Source organism: Dioscorea cayenensis, chromosome 1, assembly GCF_009730915.1.
Source record: "Dioscorea cayenensis subsp. rotundata cultivar TDr96_F1 chromosome 1, TDr96_F1_v2_PseudoChromosome.rev07_lg8_w22 25.fasta, whole genome shotgun sequence".
NCBI classification, from domain to species: Eukaryota; Viridiplantae; Streptophyta; class Magnoliopsida; order Dioscoreales; family Dioscoreaceae; genus Dioscorea; species Dioscorea cayenensis.
Genome location: NC_052471.1, coordinates 19,204,838 through 19,226,518, shown reverse-complemented (window position 1 = coordinate 19,226,518; position 21,681 = coordinate 19,204,838). Strand labels below are relative to the sequence as shown.

The 21,681-nt window shown below is 40.9% G+C and overlaps 1 protein-coding gene and 2 non-coding genes across 3 annotated transcripts; 1 reads left to right on the top strand and 2 right to left on the bottom strand.

Annotated features, from left to right (window-relative positions):
* The first annotated feature begins 7,261 nt into the window (after positions 1 to 7,261).
* LOC120257383 lies at positions 7,262 to 8,294 on the top strand. Its single transcript, XM_039264888.1, has 3 exons — positions 7,262 to 7,722; positions 7,832 to 7,981; positions 8,063 to 8,294. The coding sequence occupies exons 1-3, from the start codon at positions 7,262 to 7,264 to the stop codon at positions 8,292 to 8,294; spliced, it is 843 nt and encodes a 280-aa protein (XP_039120822.1).
* Positions 7,295 to 7,401, bottom strand: LOC120267897. The gene has a single exon (XR_005538618.1). It is a non-coding gene; the product is annotated as a small nucleolar RNA R71 (small nucleolar RNA).
* Positions 8,295 to 10,977: 2,683 nt separating the features above from the next.
* Positions 10,978 to 11,084, bottom strand: LOC120267505. Its single transcript, XR_005538481.1, has one exon. It is a non-coding gene; the product is annotated as a small nucleolar RNA R71 (small nucleolar RNA).
* Positions 11,085 to 21,681: the final 10,597 nt, after the last annotated feature.

The window sequence follows — 21,681 nt, the reverse complement described above, 5'->3', positions numbered from 1 at the left end:
AAGCTAGATGGATGTTAGAATTACAGAGACAACGGTGGTTGGACCAAGAGACATCCAAAAATAGATCACCCCGATGGTCACGGCGGTAATCCCTAATCCAATAAGAGTATTGACTTGGAATCTCTTCCGACCAAATCCTCCTACTATCGCATTATAAGTAGGGATATCTCAAATTATGGCTGAAACTCAACCTAGGTACAACCCTAATAGTTGGAGGGGTATGAAATACCCAATGATCATTGTGTATTCATACATGTATCCCTTCCAAGCAAGGTGTGTCGAGCACAAGGGTGATGGTCTCGCACCAAATACAACCTACAAGTTGGATCATAGGGTTCTCACGTAAAATAACACATCAGAGAGCACCAAGCAAGGATCATAAACCACACAAATACCATAAATGTAAATCAAGCATCCATACAAGCAAGTTTGTCCCAAGGTTCACCGGATGCCCGGTAACCTTGGGAGTCTAGTTCATCATCAACAAAGGAGCAAGTGTAGGAGATAAGAGATACAAAGAAAAGCTCATAGCAACCTCCCCTAAGATGAAGACTAGAAGGTGGTGATGAGAACTCATTGGATCCGCGTAGGCGAGCTCATAGATCATTTTCCTTGAGTGTAACCTTCTTCCAGCTTCGATTTGCCCCTCAGATCTGTCTTCTCCCGCAGCCTTGCACTCTTTCTCTTGTTTCTTTTACTTTTGTTACATCACATTTTGTCACACAAATCATTATTCCCTTTTTATTTAGTTATGAAACAATCTAAGTGTTTTTATTCCCTACTCTCTGTGGATACGATACCCACTCATCTGGGATTTATTACTTTGATAAACCCGTGCACTTGCGGGATATATGTAAGGGCATTATCAATAGCAAAGTGCAAAGTATCTCTAAACGCCTACTCCCGAGCAACGGCGCCAAAAACTTGACAACGCCCCTTGTGTGTGAACTGCAAGTGCACGGGTTTGTCAAAGTAATAAATCCCAAGTGAGTGGGTATCGTATCCATAGGGAGTAGGGAATAAAAATATCAAGATTTCTATCTAACTAAGTGAAGGAAGAATAATGATTTTGTTGATAAAATGTAATGAAGCAAGAATAAGAGAAACAAGAAAGAGGGAAGGACAAATAGATGAGAGGTTAGGAAATTGATAGAAGTGGGGTAATCGGATATTGTTACACCTAGGACAATTGCTTCAAGTACAAAATTAATTATTATAACTCCTAATTGATGCTTAATGAGTCCTAAAAATCCTTAAACACATGGTTGCAAACCTAAGGTTAACCGTGACTAACTATGCACTATTTCCTGGCAGAGAAATGGATCAATCTCAACACCTCACACTGTGTAGGGTTGCAAGACACTCTAGGGATTCCAAGTACTAAACCCTATTCCAATGTATAGATCTAACCCTTTGGTCACGGCGAAGGACTCCTAGTCGCAATTAAGCCCTAGGTGCTAAGGTCACTTCAACGCTTCACTCTTTTACCTGTGCCACTAAGCCTCAACGGAGGTCATCCCTTAGCCTATTCACTCTACTATAACCACAACGAACTCTTAAAATGTACACGTAGGATAAATCACATCAGAGAGGAAAGGGGACACTCCGTTATCTCTCGACTCACCCTCTCGACCATCTCCAATCTTGGAATATCTAACACTCATGGTGTGTCACTCACTCACAAAGTTTACCAATGTAGACTCTCAACCCTAGTGTCACTCTAAGGGAGAAATCATGCAACAAGAATTGAAGATTGAAACTCTATTAAAGACATCACTTAAGGAAAATAATAGAAGATTAATAAAACAAATGCATCCTAGGGTTCAGAAATCCACGTACCCACTAGGGGTTTAGCCCTCCATGGAGCTAGTTACAATCAACAATGAAATCGAATGAAAAACAAGTAATCCATAGAAAAATGCCCTCAGTATTCATGTCAATGGTCTTGTGGAGTAGCCTCGTCTTCTCCAAAGGTCCCCTTGTCCGGCCTCGGGCACACCTCGCAGGATCGATGCTGACAAAAGCTCCCCAATAACCTTCTTCCAAGCATAGCACAGTGTCAAATCCATAGAACCATTCCAAAGACTTGCCAAAAGCCTCTCAAAACCCTAGTCGATGGCCTCCCAAAAGATAGAGAAAAGTTGGAGAGAAGGGTGAAAAGGATCCCTCAAAATCGTGCTGAATCGCGGCTTAAATAGAGCTGGAATCGGGCATCCACACGGGCCTGTGGAATATCCACACGGGCGTGGGGAATTTCCACATGCCTGTGTTGATTCTCTGGGAACATGATTTTCGGTAGGCTCTGAATAGTAACTGCAATAGTATATTATTGTAGTGATTTGCTACAATAACCTGCTACAGTATTCTGCCAAAAGACTCCCAATTCCACACTTTTCATCAAGGTAACATAAACAGGCGCACGTTTATGTCATAGATCGCAACTCTTCTTCAATCAAAGGCCTCATTGGTGAAGATCTTGCTATCAATGAACAAGTTGGGATACGCAAATGTGACTGCCTTCGTGCCCCTCCAACTCATTGTAATTACTTGAATACATGGAGGTTGGTACAGATTCAAATATCTTAGAACCCTACTTGTGTCTTCGCGTTTGTTCCTTCCAAGATTCCACCAAATAGTGTGTTCACGATCTACTTTTAGCTTCTTTTCTTAATACTTATCTTCACAACCCTACATGCGAAAAAGAACACAAATACACAAGTACTAGCGCTTAAACCTGATAAAAGTAATGCTCATCGTAAGGAAAGAATACTTCACGTTCTTAGCACACAAGTTTTTATCAATGCACCATGTAGTGGAGATACAAAAGATATGTCCTGCGAAGTGAGCCTGTGCCATCTTCATGACCTGTCACCGACCGGCTAAGAATAGAATGAAAGTACTTGTATGAGAAAAAATGCCTTCAACTAGCCTGAAACATACTTGTAGTCGCCGCATAAAATAATGGAAAACCTGGCTCGGAGTGAGATCATGAGGATTTTTGGTGAGGAGCTGAGTGTACTTGATAGTATCAGCATAGGCCTGATCATATAATCCAAAATATATCAAGAGCTGGGTCAAAGGCATCCCATGTGGTTAACCGAAGGCTCAAAAATGAACGGTATCCTCCGTACCAAAGTTAGTGTCGACTGCGTCATGGTCAGAGGAAAATGAGGTAAGAACCTCTAAGGTAATGTCTCGCCTGAGGGGCTCTTGGATAGCGAGTAGTCGGTCCCAACCTCCCATATTAACAAGCTCTCTGACCTCCTCAGCAAGACCAATATCCTCTAACGCATCCCAGCCAATAAAGCGTGACTGTCTAATCTTGAGACTCTGGAGACACTCGAACCTTTGCTGACGAACGGGGTCAGGAAATTTGACTACTAGTGGTGGGGTTGGTCCCTATCATGGCGAGGGCGTTTCTAAGCCAATCTCTTGGTCCGTGGTGCCATATCTATGAAGAAAAGACTTAAAAACATCAGTTCGGCATGAAGACAATGTAAACCAGGCACCAAGCACGCGAGGGCAGTGAGCGAGGGGAGAAAAGAAGCCACTGGGCCACTGTCCTAGCTCAAGCGCCTGTGTGGGTGCGTGTCTAGCTCAGCCAAAAGGCCACTGGCCTGTGTGACTAGATATGTGTCTAAATATATGTATTTTAGTATATGTATTTGATATATCTAGCATGTATTTTTATAAGAATTGATGCACGTTTTGTGCTTAATCATGTATTATTTGCATTGTAGGGCGAGGAGAAAGAGAAGAAAAACGAGTGGGTACAATACATGCGTATAGCAAGATCACTCGTAGCAAAATATGGTTTTAGAAGACACGAAGATATGATATGGAAGACACGAAAGATATGGTTTTGGAAGAAACGAAGATATGATTTGTAGCAAGATCACTATAGCAACAAACTCGTAGCTATATCAGATATTTTTCGAGTCGAGATTTGACCAGGGCCATACGGCCTCAATCTGCCTTTAGATTGACACGGGGATGGATCATCGTAGCAAGAGAAACCATCTTCTAGCTTGATTCAAGCGGCCTCAATGAGTTTATTATTGACCCCATCATAGACCCCTGGATTGACACCGGGATGGCTAGTTTTTGATGGATTTTGGTCTCTTTTTAACCCCTATACGGCCCCCTTACGGCCGAGATACTTGGGAAGTATAAAAGCACATTTGAGGGTTAGAAAAGGGAGTTTTTTTGGCAGCCACAACTAGGTGAAGGAAAGGAGGAATGAAGACATCTTTTGGAGGTTTTTTCTTGAAGCTTGAGAGGTGATCAAGGGCTTGGAACTTCAAGGGGAGAGTTTCACCATCAAGGCGAGAGTAGTCAAGGAGGTAATTCGGCATTCATTCTGCTAGAGGAAGCACATTTAGTCAGCCTTCTTCTTCTCCTTCATCATTTGGACTAGGGAGTGTCACTTATGCATTTGTTTCTTGTATTTCTTGTCTCTATCATGTTTGTTTGTATGATGGCACACAAGATCCCCAAGGCCACAGGATGCAGGTGAACCTTGCGGGGTTCATCATGTATTTTGGATGCCTTATTATTAATTTAAATGCTTGGATTGATTTATGGTTTGGTTCAATATTATTCATGCCTAGATCTACTTAATGGAGAGATCTGTAGTTCTTATTTGATTTGTATGCGTAGATATTATCTACTCACATGTATTGGATTCCTAATGAACTAGAAGTGGTATACTTGTATCGACATGTCTAGAAATTGGATGTCGGTAGCCCCTCCGAACTATAAAAATAGACTTAGGGTAAGTATGTCCTTATTGTGGGATCTTCCTATACTTAATGCGATCGTAGGAATTTGATTAGGGAGAGATCCTTATCAACATTCGTATGGGATTGGGGTTCAATCGATGAGAAATTGGGGTTGGACTAATCTTGAGATCCTTCGATCTAAATCACCCTTGCTATGTTATTACTGCGCATCCGTATATCATGATGACTGATAAACGCCTAAATGTATGTATTTTATACGTATTAATGTTGTATTATTTGTGTATATTTTAGTGAATTGATGCCTGTTTAAGTCTAAATTGGTTATTTCGGTGTTGCAGATCTTAAAAGCACTGAACGAAGCTCAAAAATACAAATTGGATGAATTCGACACCGAAAACAGCATTTTGGGGTTCCGGCACTATAGCAGGCACTGGAGCGGTAATGTAGCAGAGTCACTATTCATGTTGCAGGGCATTCGGGTGTGGCATCATGGGGTTCATGCGCCCGCATGAGTGCCCGTGAGGTTTGCTGGAAATTCACAATTCTCAGTTTCTTTAGCAAAAACACTATAGTGAAAACACTATAGCTGAGTATTGTAGCACCGACACCTTTTCTGGGCAAAATGGTAGTGAGCTTCATGGGCATCCTTGCGCCCGCATGGAGCCCTTATGGACCTGATGGGATATATACTTGACTGAATTTCTAGGGAAAAAGGAGTTGTTTTTTGGGAAAAGCTTTTTGGGGAGTTCTTGGAGCCGACTTCCACCAGTTCTGAAGAGGCAAGATCACATGTTTTGGAGAAGGGGAATCAAAGGAAGAAGCTTGGTTTGGCTAGTTCCGTGGAAGCCATTTGTAGTTGTTTTCATGGACCTATTGTCTGTATTTGTTTGCGTGGACGAGTAGACCACAAGGTCACCGGATGACGGTGAACCTTGGGGTAAACTTGTGTATTTGGATGATTTAATTAAGTCTATTGCAATTGTTGTGTGTTTGTCATTCATTCTTGGTGCATTTGACGTGTTGCTTACATGAGAACTCTATAAACCAACTTCTAGGTTGTACTTGGTAGCGTGACCATCGCCCTTGTACTAGACACAGCAAGTTTGGAAGGGATTCATGTACAAATACGCCGTGACGATCGGGTATTTTGTACCCTTCCAACATTAGGGCTAGACCAAGTTGTGTTCCTGCTCTAATTAGAGATTTCCCCCTTTGTTAATGCAATCATATGAGGATCTGATCGAAAGAAATTCCATATTAATATTCATACTGGATTTAGGGTCAATTGTTATGACCATCAGGTTGATCTAATTTAGGAAATCTCTAGGTCCAACCCTTCAATTACATGACATTCTTAGCATCCTTTGCACTTTAGTAGCCCCTAGGGAATCTGTATCCACGACCATTTCATTCCCTTAATTTTATACCCTTGCCCTATTTTAGACTCCACTTGTAGTTTAGAGAACCCCTTAAAATCTTTCGGCTAGACAATACGCAAAGAGGAAATAAGGGTAGTTCCTTGGGCCCAAGGAATATGATCCTCTCGTGCTCACACGAGAGATATTACTTGATGACTCCGTGCGCTTGCGGACGAGTTCACATCAATGACCACTCAAGGGAATCCTAATCCCTACGCCTCTTTATCTCATCATTGCTCTTAGGATCTCTTGTGTGGCTTTATAATTCTCATACTTGCAATATGCTTACACTTTTGCACTTGTTAAAGTAGTTTACCATGCTTAAATTGTAAGGTTGGATAATAGGTGATGGAGGAGTAATAGGAGCTCCTTAGCCCCGTGGAATACGATCCTTGTGCTCCTGCACAAGGTATTACTTGGCGATCCTGTACACTTGTGGGGAATCAATCAATTTGTTTGGGGCCATTGCTAGAGACTTAAAGAATTCTAGGAAACTTCTAGCTTATTGCTCTAGCCATTTTTCTTTATCTTTTTATTTTCTTATCCTTTACTTTTTATTTATCTGTTTTTGAGCTTAATTTTCTTTATCTTTGTTAATTTTGTAAGGTACTATGCATGACACGAGCAAATCCATCAAACCTAGTTGTATCGGATAGTGAAATTGAAAGAACCTTGCATCAAAGACTAAGAGAATTGGGTGAAGACTCAAGTGAACGAAACATCAAAATTGAGGGTAGAGAATCTATAATCATAGCCGAGGAAAGACGCACCTTATCTGAATTTGAAAGGCCACTGTTCACGGGTGAAGAATTCAGTGTTCAAGCAACATCCATTGTAAGAAATAATTTTGAAATCAAATCTAGCACAATCGGCATGATCCGAAAATTCGAGTGCAATTTAATGGTCTTGCAAATGAGGATGCTCATGGCCATCTTGCTTGCTTTTCTCCAAAATTAGTTCCACTTTCAAGATAAATGGAGTGATAGATGATGGGATCTGGTTATGACTATTCCCATTTAGTTTGAGAGATGGGGTATATCTATGGCTCACATCCTTACCATCGGGATCGATCAAAACAGGGAAAGATATTTTTGAAAATTCATGGGAAGATACTTTCCTCTGAGCAAAGCGGCTAAGCTAAGGCAAGAAATTTCGGCGTTTAAACAAGGAGAGTCTGAGACATTATTTGAAGTGTATGAAAGATTCAAAAATCTCCTTAGAAGATGCCCCCATCATGGTTTTGCTTCTTGGATGCAGGTGCAGATCATCTATAATGGGCTAAACTATGCAACTCATCAATTAATTGATGCTGCAGTTCATGGATCCCTTAGCAACAAGTACCCCGACAAAGTTGAGCAACACTTTGAATCTATGCCAAGCAATGAGTCTCATTGGGCCTCAAAAGGAACACCACAGAAACGAGCTGGGATTTATGAAGTTAGTTCTAATGATGCTCTTGCCGCAAAAGTTGACTTGTTGTCTTATAATCTAGACATGCTCATGGGTAGCATTTCAAAGTCAAAATCAGTGATGAGTTGCAGCACTTGTGGTGGTGGGCATGAGTTGCCCAATGTCCTATTGCTAGCTCCTCCGTTGCACCAATTCAGAATGTTAAACATATTGGAGGACAAAGCCCACAAGGGAATCCATACAACTCAACGTATAATCCAGGGTGGAAATACCACCCAAACTTCTCATGGAATCAATTGCAACAACAAAAGCTGCACCTTCTCAAGGTACCCAAGTACAACAACCAATACTAGAAAAGAGATTAAATACTGAAGATGTGCTTACCAAGTTCATGATTAACACTGAATCAAGGTTTAATAACATAACCAACAGTATGGATACTCAGTTCAGCAAAGTAAATGCTCAGCTTGCTCAGCATGCCTGATAGTTCAGCGAGATAGGCTCCATCTTGACAAATCTTCAAGCTTCTGTGCAATCACTTGAGCATCAGATGGGGCAACTTGCTAAAGAAAATTCTAAGAAACCTTCAGGCAGTCTTCCTAGCAACACCGAAGAGAATCCAAGGGAGCACTTGAAGGCAATTGCCCTTAGAAATGGAAGACAAGTTGAGATAATGGTCGAACTGGAGCCAAGTGTCATGGAAACTGGGGTAGCCGAAGTGTAAGACCCCAATTCAGTTGAAAACGTTATTGAGAAAGCAAGCAAGGAGAAAACAAGGAAATTCAACCAAAGGGATCATCAAGGCCATCTGAGTACAAACCTGCAATCCCCTATCCGGCCAGATTGAAGCAAGATAAGGAAGATGTTCAATTAAGAAAATTCATCAACATCTTCAAAAAACTCCACATGAACATCCCGATAGTGGAAGTGATAAGTGCTTGTGCGATATGAATGCGAAGCGTTCTTTCCTTATGTTGAGCATTACTTTTCTCGGGTTTTTACACTAATATGTTTGTTTTTATGTTACTTTTAAGCAGGTAGGGTTGTGATACCAATTATGAAGGAAATACGCCAATGTGGATCACAATGCAACGATTTTGGAGGAAATCTTGCTAAAGTTCAAACGCGAAGATATAAGTCGGGTGCGAGATGCTAGAGTGTGTGCTAACCACCCCGTATTTGAGTTTGCACAACCATTTGGATGGGCAAAAGGGCAGTCACACTCAAGCACTCCGACTTATGCATATAGAACAAGATTTCCATCAACTTATCCGTCATTTAAGAAGTAAAGCGAGCCACGGCATAAACGTGTGCCCGTTTATGTTACCACGATGAAAAGTGGATTTGGTAATATTTTTTTGGCAGAGTACTGTAGCAGGTTAATGTAGCAAATCACTGTAGCAAACAGGGGCGTGTGGAAATTCCCAAGCCCGTGCGGAAATTACCCACGCCCGTGCGGAAATTCCACAGGGGCGTGTGGATTCCCGATTCCAACCCTATTTAAAGCCGATTCAGCCCCGATTTCAGCATTCTTTTCTCCATCTTTTCCGCAACTTGAGACAGGGTTTCGGCTAGGGTTTTCAAAGGTATTGGCTATTGTTTTGGAGAGGTTCTATGGCTCCGACATCGTCATTCCTTTGGAAGAAGGTTGGTAGGGGAGCTTCCGTCAAGGCATATCCTATATCGGACAAGGGAATCCTTGGACGACGAGTAGAGGACTTTCCACAAGACCATCGATATGACTATCGAGGGGGTTTCTTTATGGATTCATTACTTTTACATTCTATTTCTTTGATTGTACTTAGCTCCATGGAGAGCTAAACCTCTAGTGGGTAACTTGGTATTTGTGAATCCTAGGATGTATTTGTTTCATTGAATCTCTTTATTATGCTTTCAATTAATTGATGTTTGTTGTGAGTTGCAACCTTGAAAATATTTGATTGTATGAACATTTCCCCTAGAGTGACAATAGGGTTGAGAGTTCTTGTTGGTAAGGTTATGAGTGAGTGGCACACCACGAGAGTTAGACAAAGCTAGGTTGGATAGGATTGAGAGGGTGAGTCGAGAGGTACAAGAGCGTCCCCTTTTCCCTCCGACGTGATAGATGATACCTTCGTTCCTTGAGTTCTTTGTGGCCATAATAGAGTGAATGGTCTAAGGGATGGCCCTCCGCTGGGGCTCAGTTGCGCGTCCAACGGAGTGAAGCATTGAGGTGATCTTAGTATCTATGGCTTAATCATAGTCAGCGACCTTTCACCTGGACCAAAGGGTTAGGTCTATAATTAGGAAGAGATTTATCACTTGGAATCCCTAGAGCTCATTGCAACTCTATTCGAGTGTGAGGTTGAGAGGTTATCTAATCTCTCTCCTCCGGGACATGTATAGAGTTAGGCATAGTTAACTTTAGATTTGGGACTATGTATTTAAGGTTTTTCACGACTCACCATTGCATTAATTAGGAAGAATAATAGAGGGTTCTTGCACTTGAACGATTGTCCTAGACTAAGCATTATCCGAGTACCCCATCTTTTTATATTGCCTTACCTCCTCCTTTACTCGTGCTCTCTTACTTGTTGTTTTTACTTTTGAGAATTGAATCATTGTCACACTTATGACTATTGATCTTTCACATAGCTAAGAAGCGGATTAAGTGTTTTTATTCCCTACTCCCTGTGGATTCGATATCCGCTCATCCGGGATTATTACTTTGACAAACCCATGCACATGCGGGATATACGCAAGGGGACCTTGTCAAGTTTTTGGCGCCGTTGCCGGGGAAGAGGCGGTTAGAGATACTTTGCACTTTGTTTTCTTAGCTATTTCATATTTTCTTATTCTATCATCGTTTTGATTTCTTTTTCTTTCTTTTTTGGATGCAGCTCTAGGTTTTGACCCGAGGGAATCCCTCAATATTGATTAAAGGAGATCCTGAGCTTGAACGTACACTTAGAAGAAAAGGAAAAGAGTCTGTGCAAGAACAGTCTAAGTTAGCTGATTTGGAAGTGGAAGAATTTGAAAACATGGCGGAACAGAATGAGCAACAGCGAACATTATCCGATTATGCGAGACCTTCAGTGTTGGGGACACGATCGAGTATTGTGCGTCCCCGATTATGTCTCGAACTTGAGCTGAAGCTCGCATTCATCCACATGTTGCGAGAATCACGACAATTCAATGGTTTGGCCGATGAATATCCAAACAGTCATATAGAGATCTTTCTTGAGGTGTGTGATATGCTAAAAATAAACGAGGTGACGGATGATTCAATCAAGTTGTGAGCCTTCCCATTTTCCATAAAGAGGAGAGCGAAGCAGTGGCTACACTCATTACCTAGAGCGACAATTACCACATCGGAGGAGATAGTAGAAGCTTTTCTGGTCCGTTATTTCCCTCCTGGAAAATCAGCAAAGCTTAGGAACGAGATCTCATCCTTTGTTCAGTTGGAATTGGAGTCTCTATTCGAGACATGGCAAAGGTTCAAGGAGCTCCTGAGAAAGTGCCCGCAACACGGATTCCCGGAGTGGATGATTGTTCAGACCTTTTATAATGGTTTGAATCCGAGTACAAGGTAACTCTTGGATGCAGCAGTAGGAGGTACCTTAGGTAGCAAGACCCCCGATGAGGCCCGTCAGTTAATTGAAGATATGAGGTTAAACAGCTACCAATGGAATGCTAGGGAGAAGAAAAAAGTGGCCGGTCTCCATGAAATAGATGCGGTAACTTCATTGACGGCTCAAGTGGAAAATTTGAGTAAGAAGTTAGATCTTCTAACTTCAAATATAGTGGTGGCCGTGACTAATTGCACCTAGTGTGGTATAGGACATGCTCCTTCCGATTGCCCGATCTCTATTGGTGATGTTTCTTCGGTGGAGAACGTTGATTTTGTAGGTAATGGCATAAGACTTCAAGGAGACCCATATAGCAATACCTACAATCCGGGTTGGAAGAATCATCCCAATTTCTCATGGAGTAATCAGGGTCCACAAAAGGCCATGAGGCAACCCGGTTTCCAACAACAACAACAAGCCCCTCAGGTGGAAAACAGAGTCTCATGTTTCAAAACCCGAATGAATGACTTAGAGAAGCACTTGACTAGATTTGTGCAATCAGCAAATACAATGTTTGAATCAGTTGAGGCTACACTTTGCAACCACACCGCCTCTTTGCATAACCTTGAAAAATCGGTGGGGTAAAGTGCAAAAGTCTTTCTCTGAAAGGCCACATGGAAGCTTGCCGAGCAATACGAGACCAACCCTAGAGAGCACGTGAAGGCGATCACTTTGAGAAGTGGTCGTGAGGGTTGAAGGTAGGCTTCGAGTGAGAAGCCAAAAGAACACACACCCGAGGGTTATAGAGGTAGAAAAAGGGGAACAAGCAAAAGAAAGAGGTGCCACCCCACCTTTCAAGGCAAGAATCCCTTATCCCTTTAGATTGAAAAAAATGACCGAGGGGATGAGCAAGTACAAGAAGTTCCTGAGTTTGTTCAAGCAACTCCACATCAATATTCCTTTTATTGAGGCATTGGCCCAAATGCCTAAGTATGCGAAGTTCTTGAAAGACTTATTGACTAACAAGAGGAAGTTGGAGGAAAGTTCTTCAGTGATTTTAGATGCTTCATGCTCGGCGGTATTGCAAAAGAACATGCCGAACAAGAAGAAAGACCGGGGAAACTTCATCATTCTGTGTAATATTGGCAATCTAGGTGAGGAAATGCAATTGGCGGACTCAGGGGCTAGTATCAACATTATGCCATACACCTTCTTTCAAAAGCTATGCTTGGGCGAGCCTAGGCCTACTCGGATGAGTTTGCAACTAGCGGACCGAACAGTGCGACATCCGAGAGGCATCATTGAAGACATGCTTGTCAAGGTGGATAAGTGCATTTTTCTGGTTGACTTTGTAGTGCTAGACATTGATGAGGATGCGGATGTACCTTTGATACTTAGGAGACCGTTCTTGCGGACTTCAAGGCATTGATTGACATGGATGGCGGAGAGCTAACTTTAAAAAGTTGGAGATGACAAGCTCACATATCGCCTTCTTTGAAGCCATGCGGCATTCTCTTGATTTCGATGATACTTTATACTTTCTAGACACTACTGATGGGATTATTGATGAATACATGCAGGAAATGTTCAATCCGGACCTATACGAGGGTTTGTTCGACCAAGAGGAGGATTATGAAGAAGTAATGATGCTTGGTTCGATGGAAGAAGTACCATCTACCCCGGGGATCTTGAAGAAGGTGCTCTGGAAAATGAAGAGGGCTAGGAGACGCCACCGGAAACACTCCAAGGCTATTGGAGACGTCCGTAAAACGAAGGAGTTGGATGAACCATCGCTAGGTGGTCCGAAGCCCGATAATTCACCCTCCATCCTCAAGAGACTTTGCACATCATGCTTTCAAGTCATGGGTAAGAGGGCAACCATCATCTATGAACCCCCGTGATGTAAGACAAGTTACATCAAGCTTAGTAATGTTAAACAAGCACTTCTTGGGAGGCAACCCAAGTGTTTACTGTTTTCTGATCTTCTAGTTTAGTTTGTTTGCATGAATAATTTGTTAAGTGTTGGTGTCTTGATTTTTAGATGCATGTGCTGAGATTTTCTTGTGTGCTTTGAGTATTCATCATGTGTTTTCATGTGGAATTCGTGAAGTTATGTCATTTGAGCTTTATTCCATGTTTTTCGCTGGTAAAACTTGCATACTAGGGCAGGCTCTGAGTGTGTAAACATGTTCAGAAACTTTCTACAGAGCCTGTAGGTTTTTATAAGGCATCCAATGAAAACACACGGGTGTGTAGAATTTCCGCACGCCCGTTTATTTGTATTGCGAGCTCATCCAGAGAAGGCACAAGGGCATGCGGCTACCCCTGTGAATGACCATGCGAATATCGCACGCCCATGGGTAATTTCCACACAGCCGTGTGATTTCCTGCAGAGTTTGTCAAATTATCCCGAGAGCGCACATGGGCGTGAATTCGCTCCTGTCGGCGACCTTATGAAAACAGCATGGGCGTGGGTCATTTCTGCATGCCCATGCGAATCTCTGCAGACGAGTTTTCTCCATGCCGAGAAGACACAGGGGCGCGCGCTTGCCCCTGTGAGTTGAGCCTATAAAGTTCAACGCCCGTGCGGAATTCCCGCACGGGCGAGTGAAACACTTAGAGTTTTTCTCTTGGATACAGAGAAGCCACAGGGGCGTGGCGCTGCCCCTGTTTGTCGGGCGCACGGGCGTGCGTAATTTCCGCCCGACCATGGAGGTGCGTTCAGAGACAGTGCGAGTTTCTCCTTAGAGCGCACAGGGGTGTGCATCTGATCATGTGGAGCTCTCTTGATGAGCCGCACAGGCGTGCGTAATTTCCACATTCCCGTGCAATTGCGTAGAATTCCAAGAGGCGTGAGTCTTCCTATAAAAAAATCTTTGTATGCTCTCTTCCTTTTCATCTTCAACTGCCTAAAAACCATTTCTGATCATATTACCGACCTCTCATTGTTGTTTTGGAGGATTTTTCTTCGCATATCGTGCCGATTTTCAGAGTTTTTGCATTTATTTCATTGGTAACCTTTTTATCCTCTTTTCTTCGCCAACTCTTGTTTTTCAAAGATTAAATATCTGTAAGTGCGAATTTTCATTTTTACAATGCATGGTGCATGTTTAGAAAGTGTATAAATGTGTTTTTAAGTTAAATTGTTGAGAATTGTTGTGCACCCGTGAGGGTTTTTCACGCACTTCAGATCCACATGGGCTTGGGAAATTTCCACAAGCCCTTGTGGAATTCTGCAGTATACTACTTTTGAGCTTCTTTGATCATTTTCCTCTTTTTGTACTACAGGTATGGCATCTCGAGTGAAGAAGAATGAAGTAAAGCGTCTCAGAGTCACCCCACCCGAGCCAATACACATGGAATTCTCAAATCCCGAGCATCAAGCTCGATTTGAGAGACTTTCAGCACTTGGTTTTGGTCAGACTTGTTTTGTGGATTTGCAAGCATTGAGAGATATTCAGCGCTGTGACGAGCTAGCTGATGAGATCGATGATATGCTAGCAGTAGGAAGCTGGAGGAGGTTGCTGACGATTCGTGAGCCGGCTTACCGCGCATTGAAGCTCGAGGTATTACCGTCTTTTGAGTTGAGGTATGGGAGAATTGGCACTATGGATGTTATACAATTTCGAGCATTCGGGCATCCATTTTCCATGAGTGTCACTGAGTTTTCAATTCGGATGGGCCTATACGATGTCGCATATACCAGTATAGAGGAGTATGGACGTTTACCTGTGGATTTTCCAGTATCATTGACTCCAGACTATGTGTATAGGGTCCTATGTGGACATAGGCAGATTGAACTGGGAATGTCGAAGGCCACCAGCCTATCCCGGTTGAGATACAGGTATTTGCACGCGGTCTTCAGCAGGTCTGTGTCAGGTCGAGGTGATAACACAGCTGCTCTGACCAGGTAGGACTTATTCTTTTTATACTCCATGGCCCGCAATGTGCCGATTCACTTCGGGTGAATAGTACCTGATGTTCCGAGGTACCACGGTCAGTCTACGAGAGTGGGATTATTATTTGCTGGCCCTTACATTACAAGACTCATCTTGGGGATAGGTTTGGTAGATGCTTTACGTGGTGTTGAGAGGATAGTTGTGCCTACACCTCTTGCGTTTGACACGATAAGGATGATGGGGTTGGTAGGCAGATGTGGGGCAGGGGTCTATATTATTGCTTCAGCTACCCCAGAGACTGCTGAAAGCGGAGGGAATACAGTGGAGGATTCCAAACAGGTTCCCAGATCCCGTGCAACACAGGGGCCTCGAGCTTATGATCGTATTGAGAGGCTTGAGAGCAATGTGAGAGAGATTCGGATCGAGATAGCGGAGCTCCGCGCGATACAGTCAACTTAGTGTACAGATCTTTTGGCCCGTTTTAACATCCTACGAGATCTATTGAGATTCAGACCCTCAGCATCTCCTACACCCCCATCTCCTATACCAGCACTGGTGTATCCACCTTATGTTTTCCCACCACCAGCAGTAGCAGAGGAGCCGACAGAGCGTGACATTGACATTTGACTTTATTTTTCTGCATTTTCTTTATTTTGCATTTTATTTTAGACTTGTTCACTCAGAAAGGATTATCCTTCTGAGTTTATAAAAAAACATAGGATTAGGGTTTTGATTAAAAAATAAGACCTATTCCAAAATGAAAACATAGGATTACGGATTTGATTAAAAAATAAGAGATATTGTGAAAAGAAAACATAGGATTATTGTTTAGATTCAAAAATATGAGACATTCCGAAAAAGAAACATAAGATTAAGGTTTTGTTTAAAAATACGATCCATTCTAAAATGAAAACATAGAATTAAGGTTTTGATTGAAAAATATGAGATATTATGAAAAAACAAAACATAGAGTTATTGATTTGATTTCTAAATAGCAGATATTCCGGAAATAAAGGAAAGGATTAGGTTTTTTAATCAAAACGGATAAATAGGAGACATTAAGCCAAGAAAACATATGATTCTTGTTTGAGTAAAAAGGCAGGAGACATTCGAAAAATAAAACATAGGATTAGAATTTTTAGCGAAAGTAGGAGTCATTATAAATAGAAAAAGATAGGATTAGGGTTTTTGATTCAATAAAAATAAAAACATTACGGAAAGAAAAAAACATTGGATTAGGTTTTTTTGATTAAAAATATGAGACGTTACTATAAGGAAAAAGAGGATTAGGGTTTTAATTAAAAAATAGCTGACATTCCAAATAGAAAACATAGGATTAGGATTTTGAGTAAAAAGTAATAGACATTCCCAAAAGAAAACATAGGACAATTGTTTTGATTGAAAAATAGGAGCCATTCCGTAAAGAAAATATAAGATTAGGGTTTGACTAAAAAATAGGAGGTTTTGTGAAAATAAAACATACTATTAGGGTTTTGATTGAAAAATGAGGAGACATTCTGAAATTAAATATGGGATTATGGCTTTGATTGAAAACTGATAAATAATAGACATTATGAAAAGAATACATAAAGTTAGTATTTTGATTGAAAAATAGGAGACATTGCGAAATAAAATCATAGGATTAGGGCTTTAATTCAAAAATTGGAGACATTCTGATTAGCGATAATCTTAAAACTGTTGATCCACGTACGAATGCCAGTAATGAGCCTTCCAATTTATTAATCAAAGATTACTAGTATTGGGTAGAAAGAGTAAGGTTTATTACTCAAGGAAAAATAACTATTACAAGACTGATCTCGCCTAGCCCGTAAGCTTACGGTAAATAGATACAAAAAAAAGACATGAGAAAAACCCAAAAAGGAGATGATTGAAAAATTTCTTGGAAATGGCAAGTTTTCAAATTTCTAATAAACAAATAAAGAACTTAACAAATGAAAACTAATATAGAAAAATCAAATTCATTATTACCATAAATGGCAAAATCGATGTTTGATGATGGGATTTGGTCGAATTCTAGTGACTTGTGTTCGTTGACCTATTTTCCATCAAGTGGGACCCATAAAACAACTAATCTCCATCATCAGGACAATTACTAAAATTCCCCTGATAGTTAAAATCTCACTTCTTCGTGAAAGCACATGCCAAATCATCAATACGTCCAGCATCATTCCACCTAGGTTGGACAAAATTTTCCAATAAATTATTATTATCTGAGGAATCACTATATTAGGCTACTAAGTGCTTGATGTTGAATACTTGTGCAATACAAATGTGGCTTGGTAATTGTAGTCGATAGACAATCGGGTTGAGCTTCTCAATGATCTCGAAAGGCCCAATCTTTTTGGCTTTAAGCTAGTTGTAGTCCCCAACTAAAATACGTTCCTTGGGCAACACGGCCCACACAAAATCACCTAATTTAAACTCAACATTGGGAGGGCACTAAGTAGCATGCTGCCTATAACCTACATTTGTGGTGGTCAAGTGGTCAAGCATGGTCTTATGAATATCTTGAAAACTTGTCACAAAATTAGCGGTCTTCCCATGGATCTCTTCACTAGTACAGGAATCAAATCAAAGGGTTCATGAGGAAGTACCGAATACACGACCTGAAATGGATTGAACCCCGTACTAAAATTTTTAGCATGGTTGTGAGTGAACACTACCTGACTCAATTTCATGTCCCAGCTTTCTGGATGGTCCCCAACAAGGCAATGAATAGGTTACCCAATGAGTGGTTGAGAAATTTTCTATGTCGGTCGTAGATGTTAGAAAACGGAAGGTCGTGGAGAGGGTAGACATCGTGGAAGAATAGTTGGGCCACATTAACAGTATCCGTCATTTTCTTCTAGGGAATGAAGTGCACCAACTTTAAAAAACAGTCTACCGCAACCAAGATGGAGTCACTACCACATTGAGTCAGAGGCAGGCAAAGCACAAAATCCATGCTAATATCCATACATGGCTGTGAGGGTACCGGTAGTGGCATATAAAGGCCAGCGTTGGTTGTTCCCCCTTTGGATATTTGGCATATTTTGCACTGTCGAACAAATTTTTTGACATCTTTGCGCATGCCCAAAATATTAGAAGACTGAATTAATTGGCTAATCCTTGACTTTGTGTGTTGGATTTTTTATGCTTTAATTGACTTCTTATTTGCAATTATATCTATTTGAGTCTAACTGTGTGATTGAATGCTTGATTGCTAACGAGGTGAAATCCTCAGCTATCATGCCTTAGAAGAAATTCCCACCTAGCTTAGACTTACTGCAATTTGAGAAGATAGTGGGTACATCTCTGCTTAAGATATCTAGGAGACTTTGTCTCCCATAATTCTTCCAAGTGAATTGAATATAATTTCCATACTCTTTGCAATCATGTGGAGCGGATTTTAGGTGCAATCACATTTTTTCTCAGTATTTGGATTAAGCATAATCTCTCTCTTTTGGGGAGATTACATATTTAAGAGATTTTCATTAGCTCACAATAAGGTTTCATAGGGTGTTAATGCAATTGTGTGGATGTCTTTATCAGCTTTGCACCTATGCAATTACTCTTTACCTGAGAAATCAGGGTTTAGTATAATTCTAGAAACCTTTCGTTTCAAATATGATTACATACCTAGATAACCTTTGTCCTGTACTTCATAACCCTTGATAGATACTATGCCCAGATATCGTCTTTGCCCTTGATTTCTCTCTTGAATTTTTTCCCTATTTCTTGTTTTTGTTTTCTTTCTTTCATACATACCACTTCATTAGCTAGGATAATTTTTTGAAGTAAAGTTATTACTAGTATTCATTTTCTTTTCTATAGAGCAACACTCTACACTCATGGACACTTTATTACTTGATTGGCACATACACTTGTGTCGTCATTAAGCTTTTGGCGTTGTTGCTTGGGAGAAATAGTGATATTAGGTACACTTAAATATTTGTCACTTTAGCCATTTCTTTTCTTCATTTCTTGTTTCTTTTGTTTTTTTCTCTTTTGTTTTCTTATTCTTTTCCTTGTCATTGATTTCAATGTATGCCACCATAGGGCATGACATCAAGATTGGCAGAAGGAGAGAGCAGTATAAAATGAGTAATTGGAAATAGATTGAGAACATCTTTACTGAACGAAATAGGATCTTTGATAGTAAATATTAAGGAAGAGCAAGTATATACCATGGAAAATCATGCGAACCAACACAAAACCCTATCAGACTATACTTGTCCCACTCTTGATGGTTCTCAATCAAGTATAGTGCGCCCACCAGTTGCAATGAACAATTTTGGGTTGAAGCCTACTTTTGTACATATGGTACAGAATTCAGTATAGTTCTATGGATTACCATACGAAGATCCTAATGGCCACATAGGATTATTCCTTGAAGTTTGTGACATGTTGAATATTAACAATGTTTTTGATGACGCAATTAGACTCTTTCTATTCCCATTTTCCTTAAAAGGAAGAGCCACGTAGTGGGTCCAGGCTCTTCCTCAAGCTTCTATCATGATGTGGGAGCAACTCGCTGAATTATTCTTGGCCCATTACTTCCCACAAGGAAAGATGACCAAGCTGCGTCCGAAGATTATAGCATACACATAGTTGGATACTGAATCGCTATTTGAGGCTTGGGAGAGATTTACAGATTTGTTGAGGAAATGTCCACATCATAACCTCCTAGAATTAATGAAGTTTAGATTTTCCATCAGGACAAGAATTAGACAACAAGGTAGCTCTTAGAATGGGTAGAAGGAGGATCACTTGGCATTAAGACCCTAGAGGCAATTGAACAATTAATAGAAGAGATAGCCATGAACTACTATCAATGGAATTCTGGAGGTAAGCTAGTTGCCATGCTAGCTGGGATGATTGAGGTTAGTGAGATTACAGCATTAGCAACCCAGGTGGAGGCATTAAGTAGAAAGATTGACAGTTTGTCTACTCAAAAGTCAGCTACAGTTATGGCTTGTGACACTTGTGGGGAAGGACACGCTTCTTTAGATTTTCCTCTTGTTCGAGCGATGCATGGACCGATCGAACAAGTGGATTTCATTAGTAGTGCCCTCAGATAATAAGGGAATCCTTACAATGGCATGTATAACCCTGGATGGCGGAATTAAACCAATTTTTCTTTGGAAAGTCAAAGGCAATAGCAAAAGCCTCCGCTAGGGTTTCCTCCTCATCAATAGAATGACAAGAGATCCATACTAGAGAAGGTGCTCACTCGGTTTATTCAGAGTATAGACATTAAGTTCCAATAGTTAGACAACCAGTTCCATCAAAATTATACAAGCATCATTGAGAAACCAATAGCCTTCTCATCAGAATTTGGAGAACCTAGTAGGGCAAATTGCCAAATTATTTTCCAAATAACCCCAAGAAAGTTTATTGAGTAACACCAAAGTCAACTCCCATGAACATATGAACCCTATCACTCTCCATAGTTGAAAAAAATTGTGGGCGGGCAGTGAAAAAGTGATGGAGAAAGAAAACACACCAAAAATTAAAATTGTTGAATGTCAGGCAAATGAAGGAGAAGCTAATCCATATTTGGAAAAGAGAACACCACCAGTGAAGGAGTATGTTCCTCCCTGCCCTTATCCCTCAAGGTTGAAGAATGATATCACGAATGAGCAATTCAAGAGATTTCTGAATTGTTGAAGCAACTACACATTAATGTACCATTTGTTGATGCCTCGTCTCAAATGCCAAAGTACGCTAAGTTCATTAAGGATCTACTAACAAACAAAGGAAAATTCAAAGAGGTGTTGACGGTCACAATGAGCGAAGGGAGCTCGGCATTGCTTCAAAATCAACTACCACGGAAACAAAAAGATCCATAGAGTTTTACTATCTTTTGTAACATTGTGCAATGCTAGCAAAATCTTCGTGAATGAGGTTTACATGAAGATGCGACGTGATCAACCGCATGAATGTGTGCCCATTCATATGACCTCGACAAAAAGTGTGGATTCGGGAGTATTTTGGTGCAGTATTGTAACAGTTTATTGTAGCAAACCACTATAGCAAAGTACTATAGTAGTTACTATTCATAGATCGCAGAAAAATAGTGTCCTGTAAATTCACACGGGCGTGTGGAAATTTCACACGCCCGTGTGGATGCCCAATTTCATCCCTATTAAAGCCGGGATTTCAGATGCTTTGGGAATTCTTTTTCTAATCTTGTTCTCATCTTTGGAGGCGCTCGCGGCTAGGGTTTGTAGAGGCTTTGGCTAGGTCTTTGGAGTAGTTCTACAGCCTTGGACATCACGTTCCTTCAGAAGATAGTTATTGGGGGAGCTTTTGTCGCTTTGATTTGGCGAGGTGTGCCCTAAGCTTGACGAGGGAACCTTTGAAGAAGACGAGGCAACTCTACAAGATCATCGATACAGACTACAAGTGGTTTTTTTTTTATGGATTACATGCTTTTACATTCGATTTTATTACTGATTGTATCTTGCTCTATGGAAAGCTAACCCCTGTTGTGTGCTTGGACTTGTAAACCCTAGGATGATTTTATTTCATTTATCTTTCATTATGCTTCTTTAATTGATGTTTTTAATTGAGTTCCAACCTTGAATGCTTGTTGAATTGATTTTCCTTTAAAATGACACTAGGGTTAAGAATTTATCTTGGTAATCCTTGTGGATGAGTG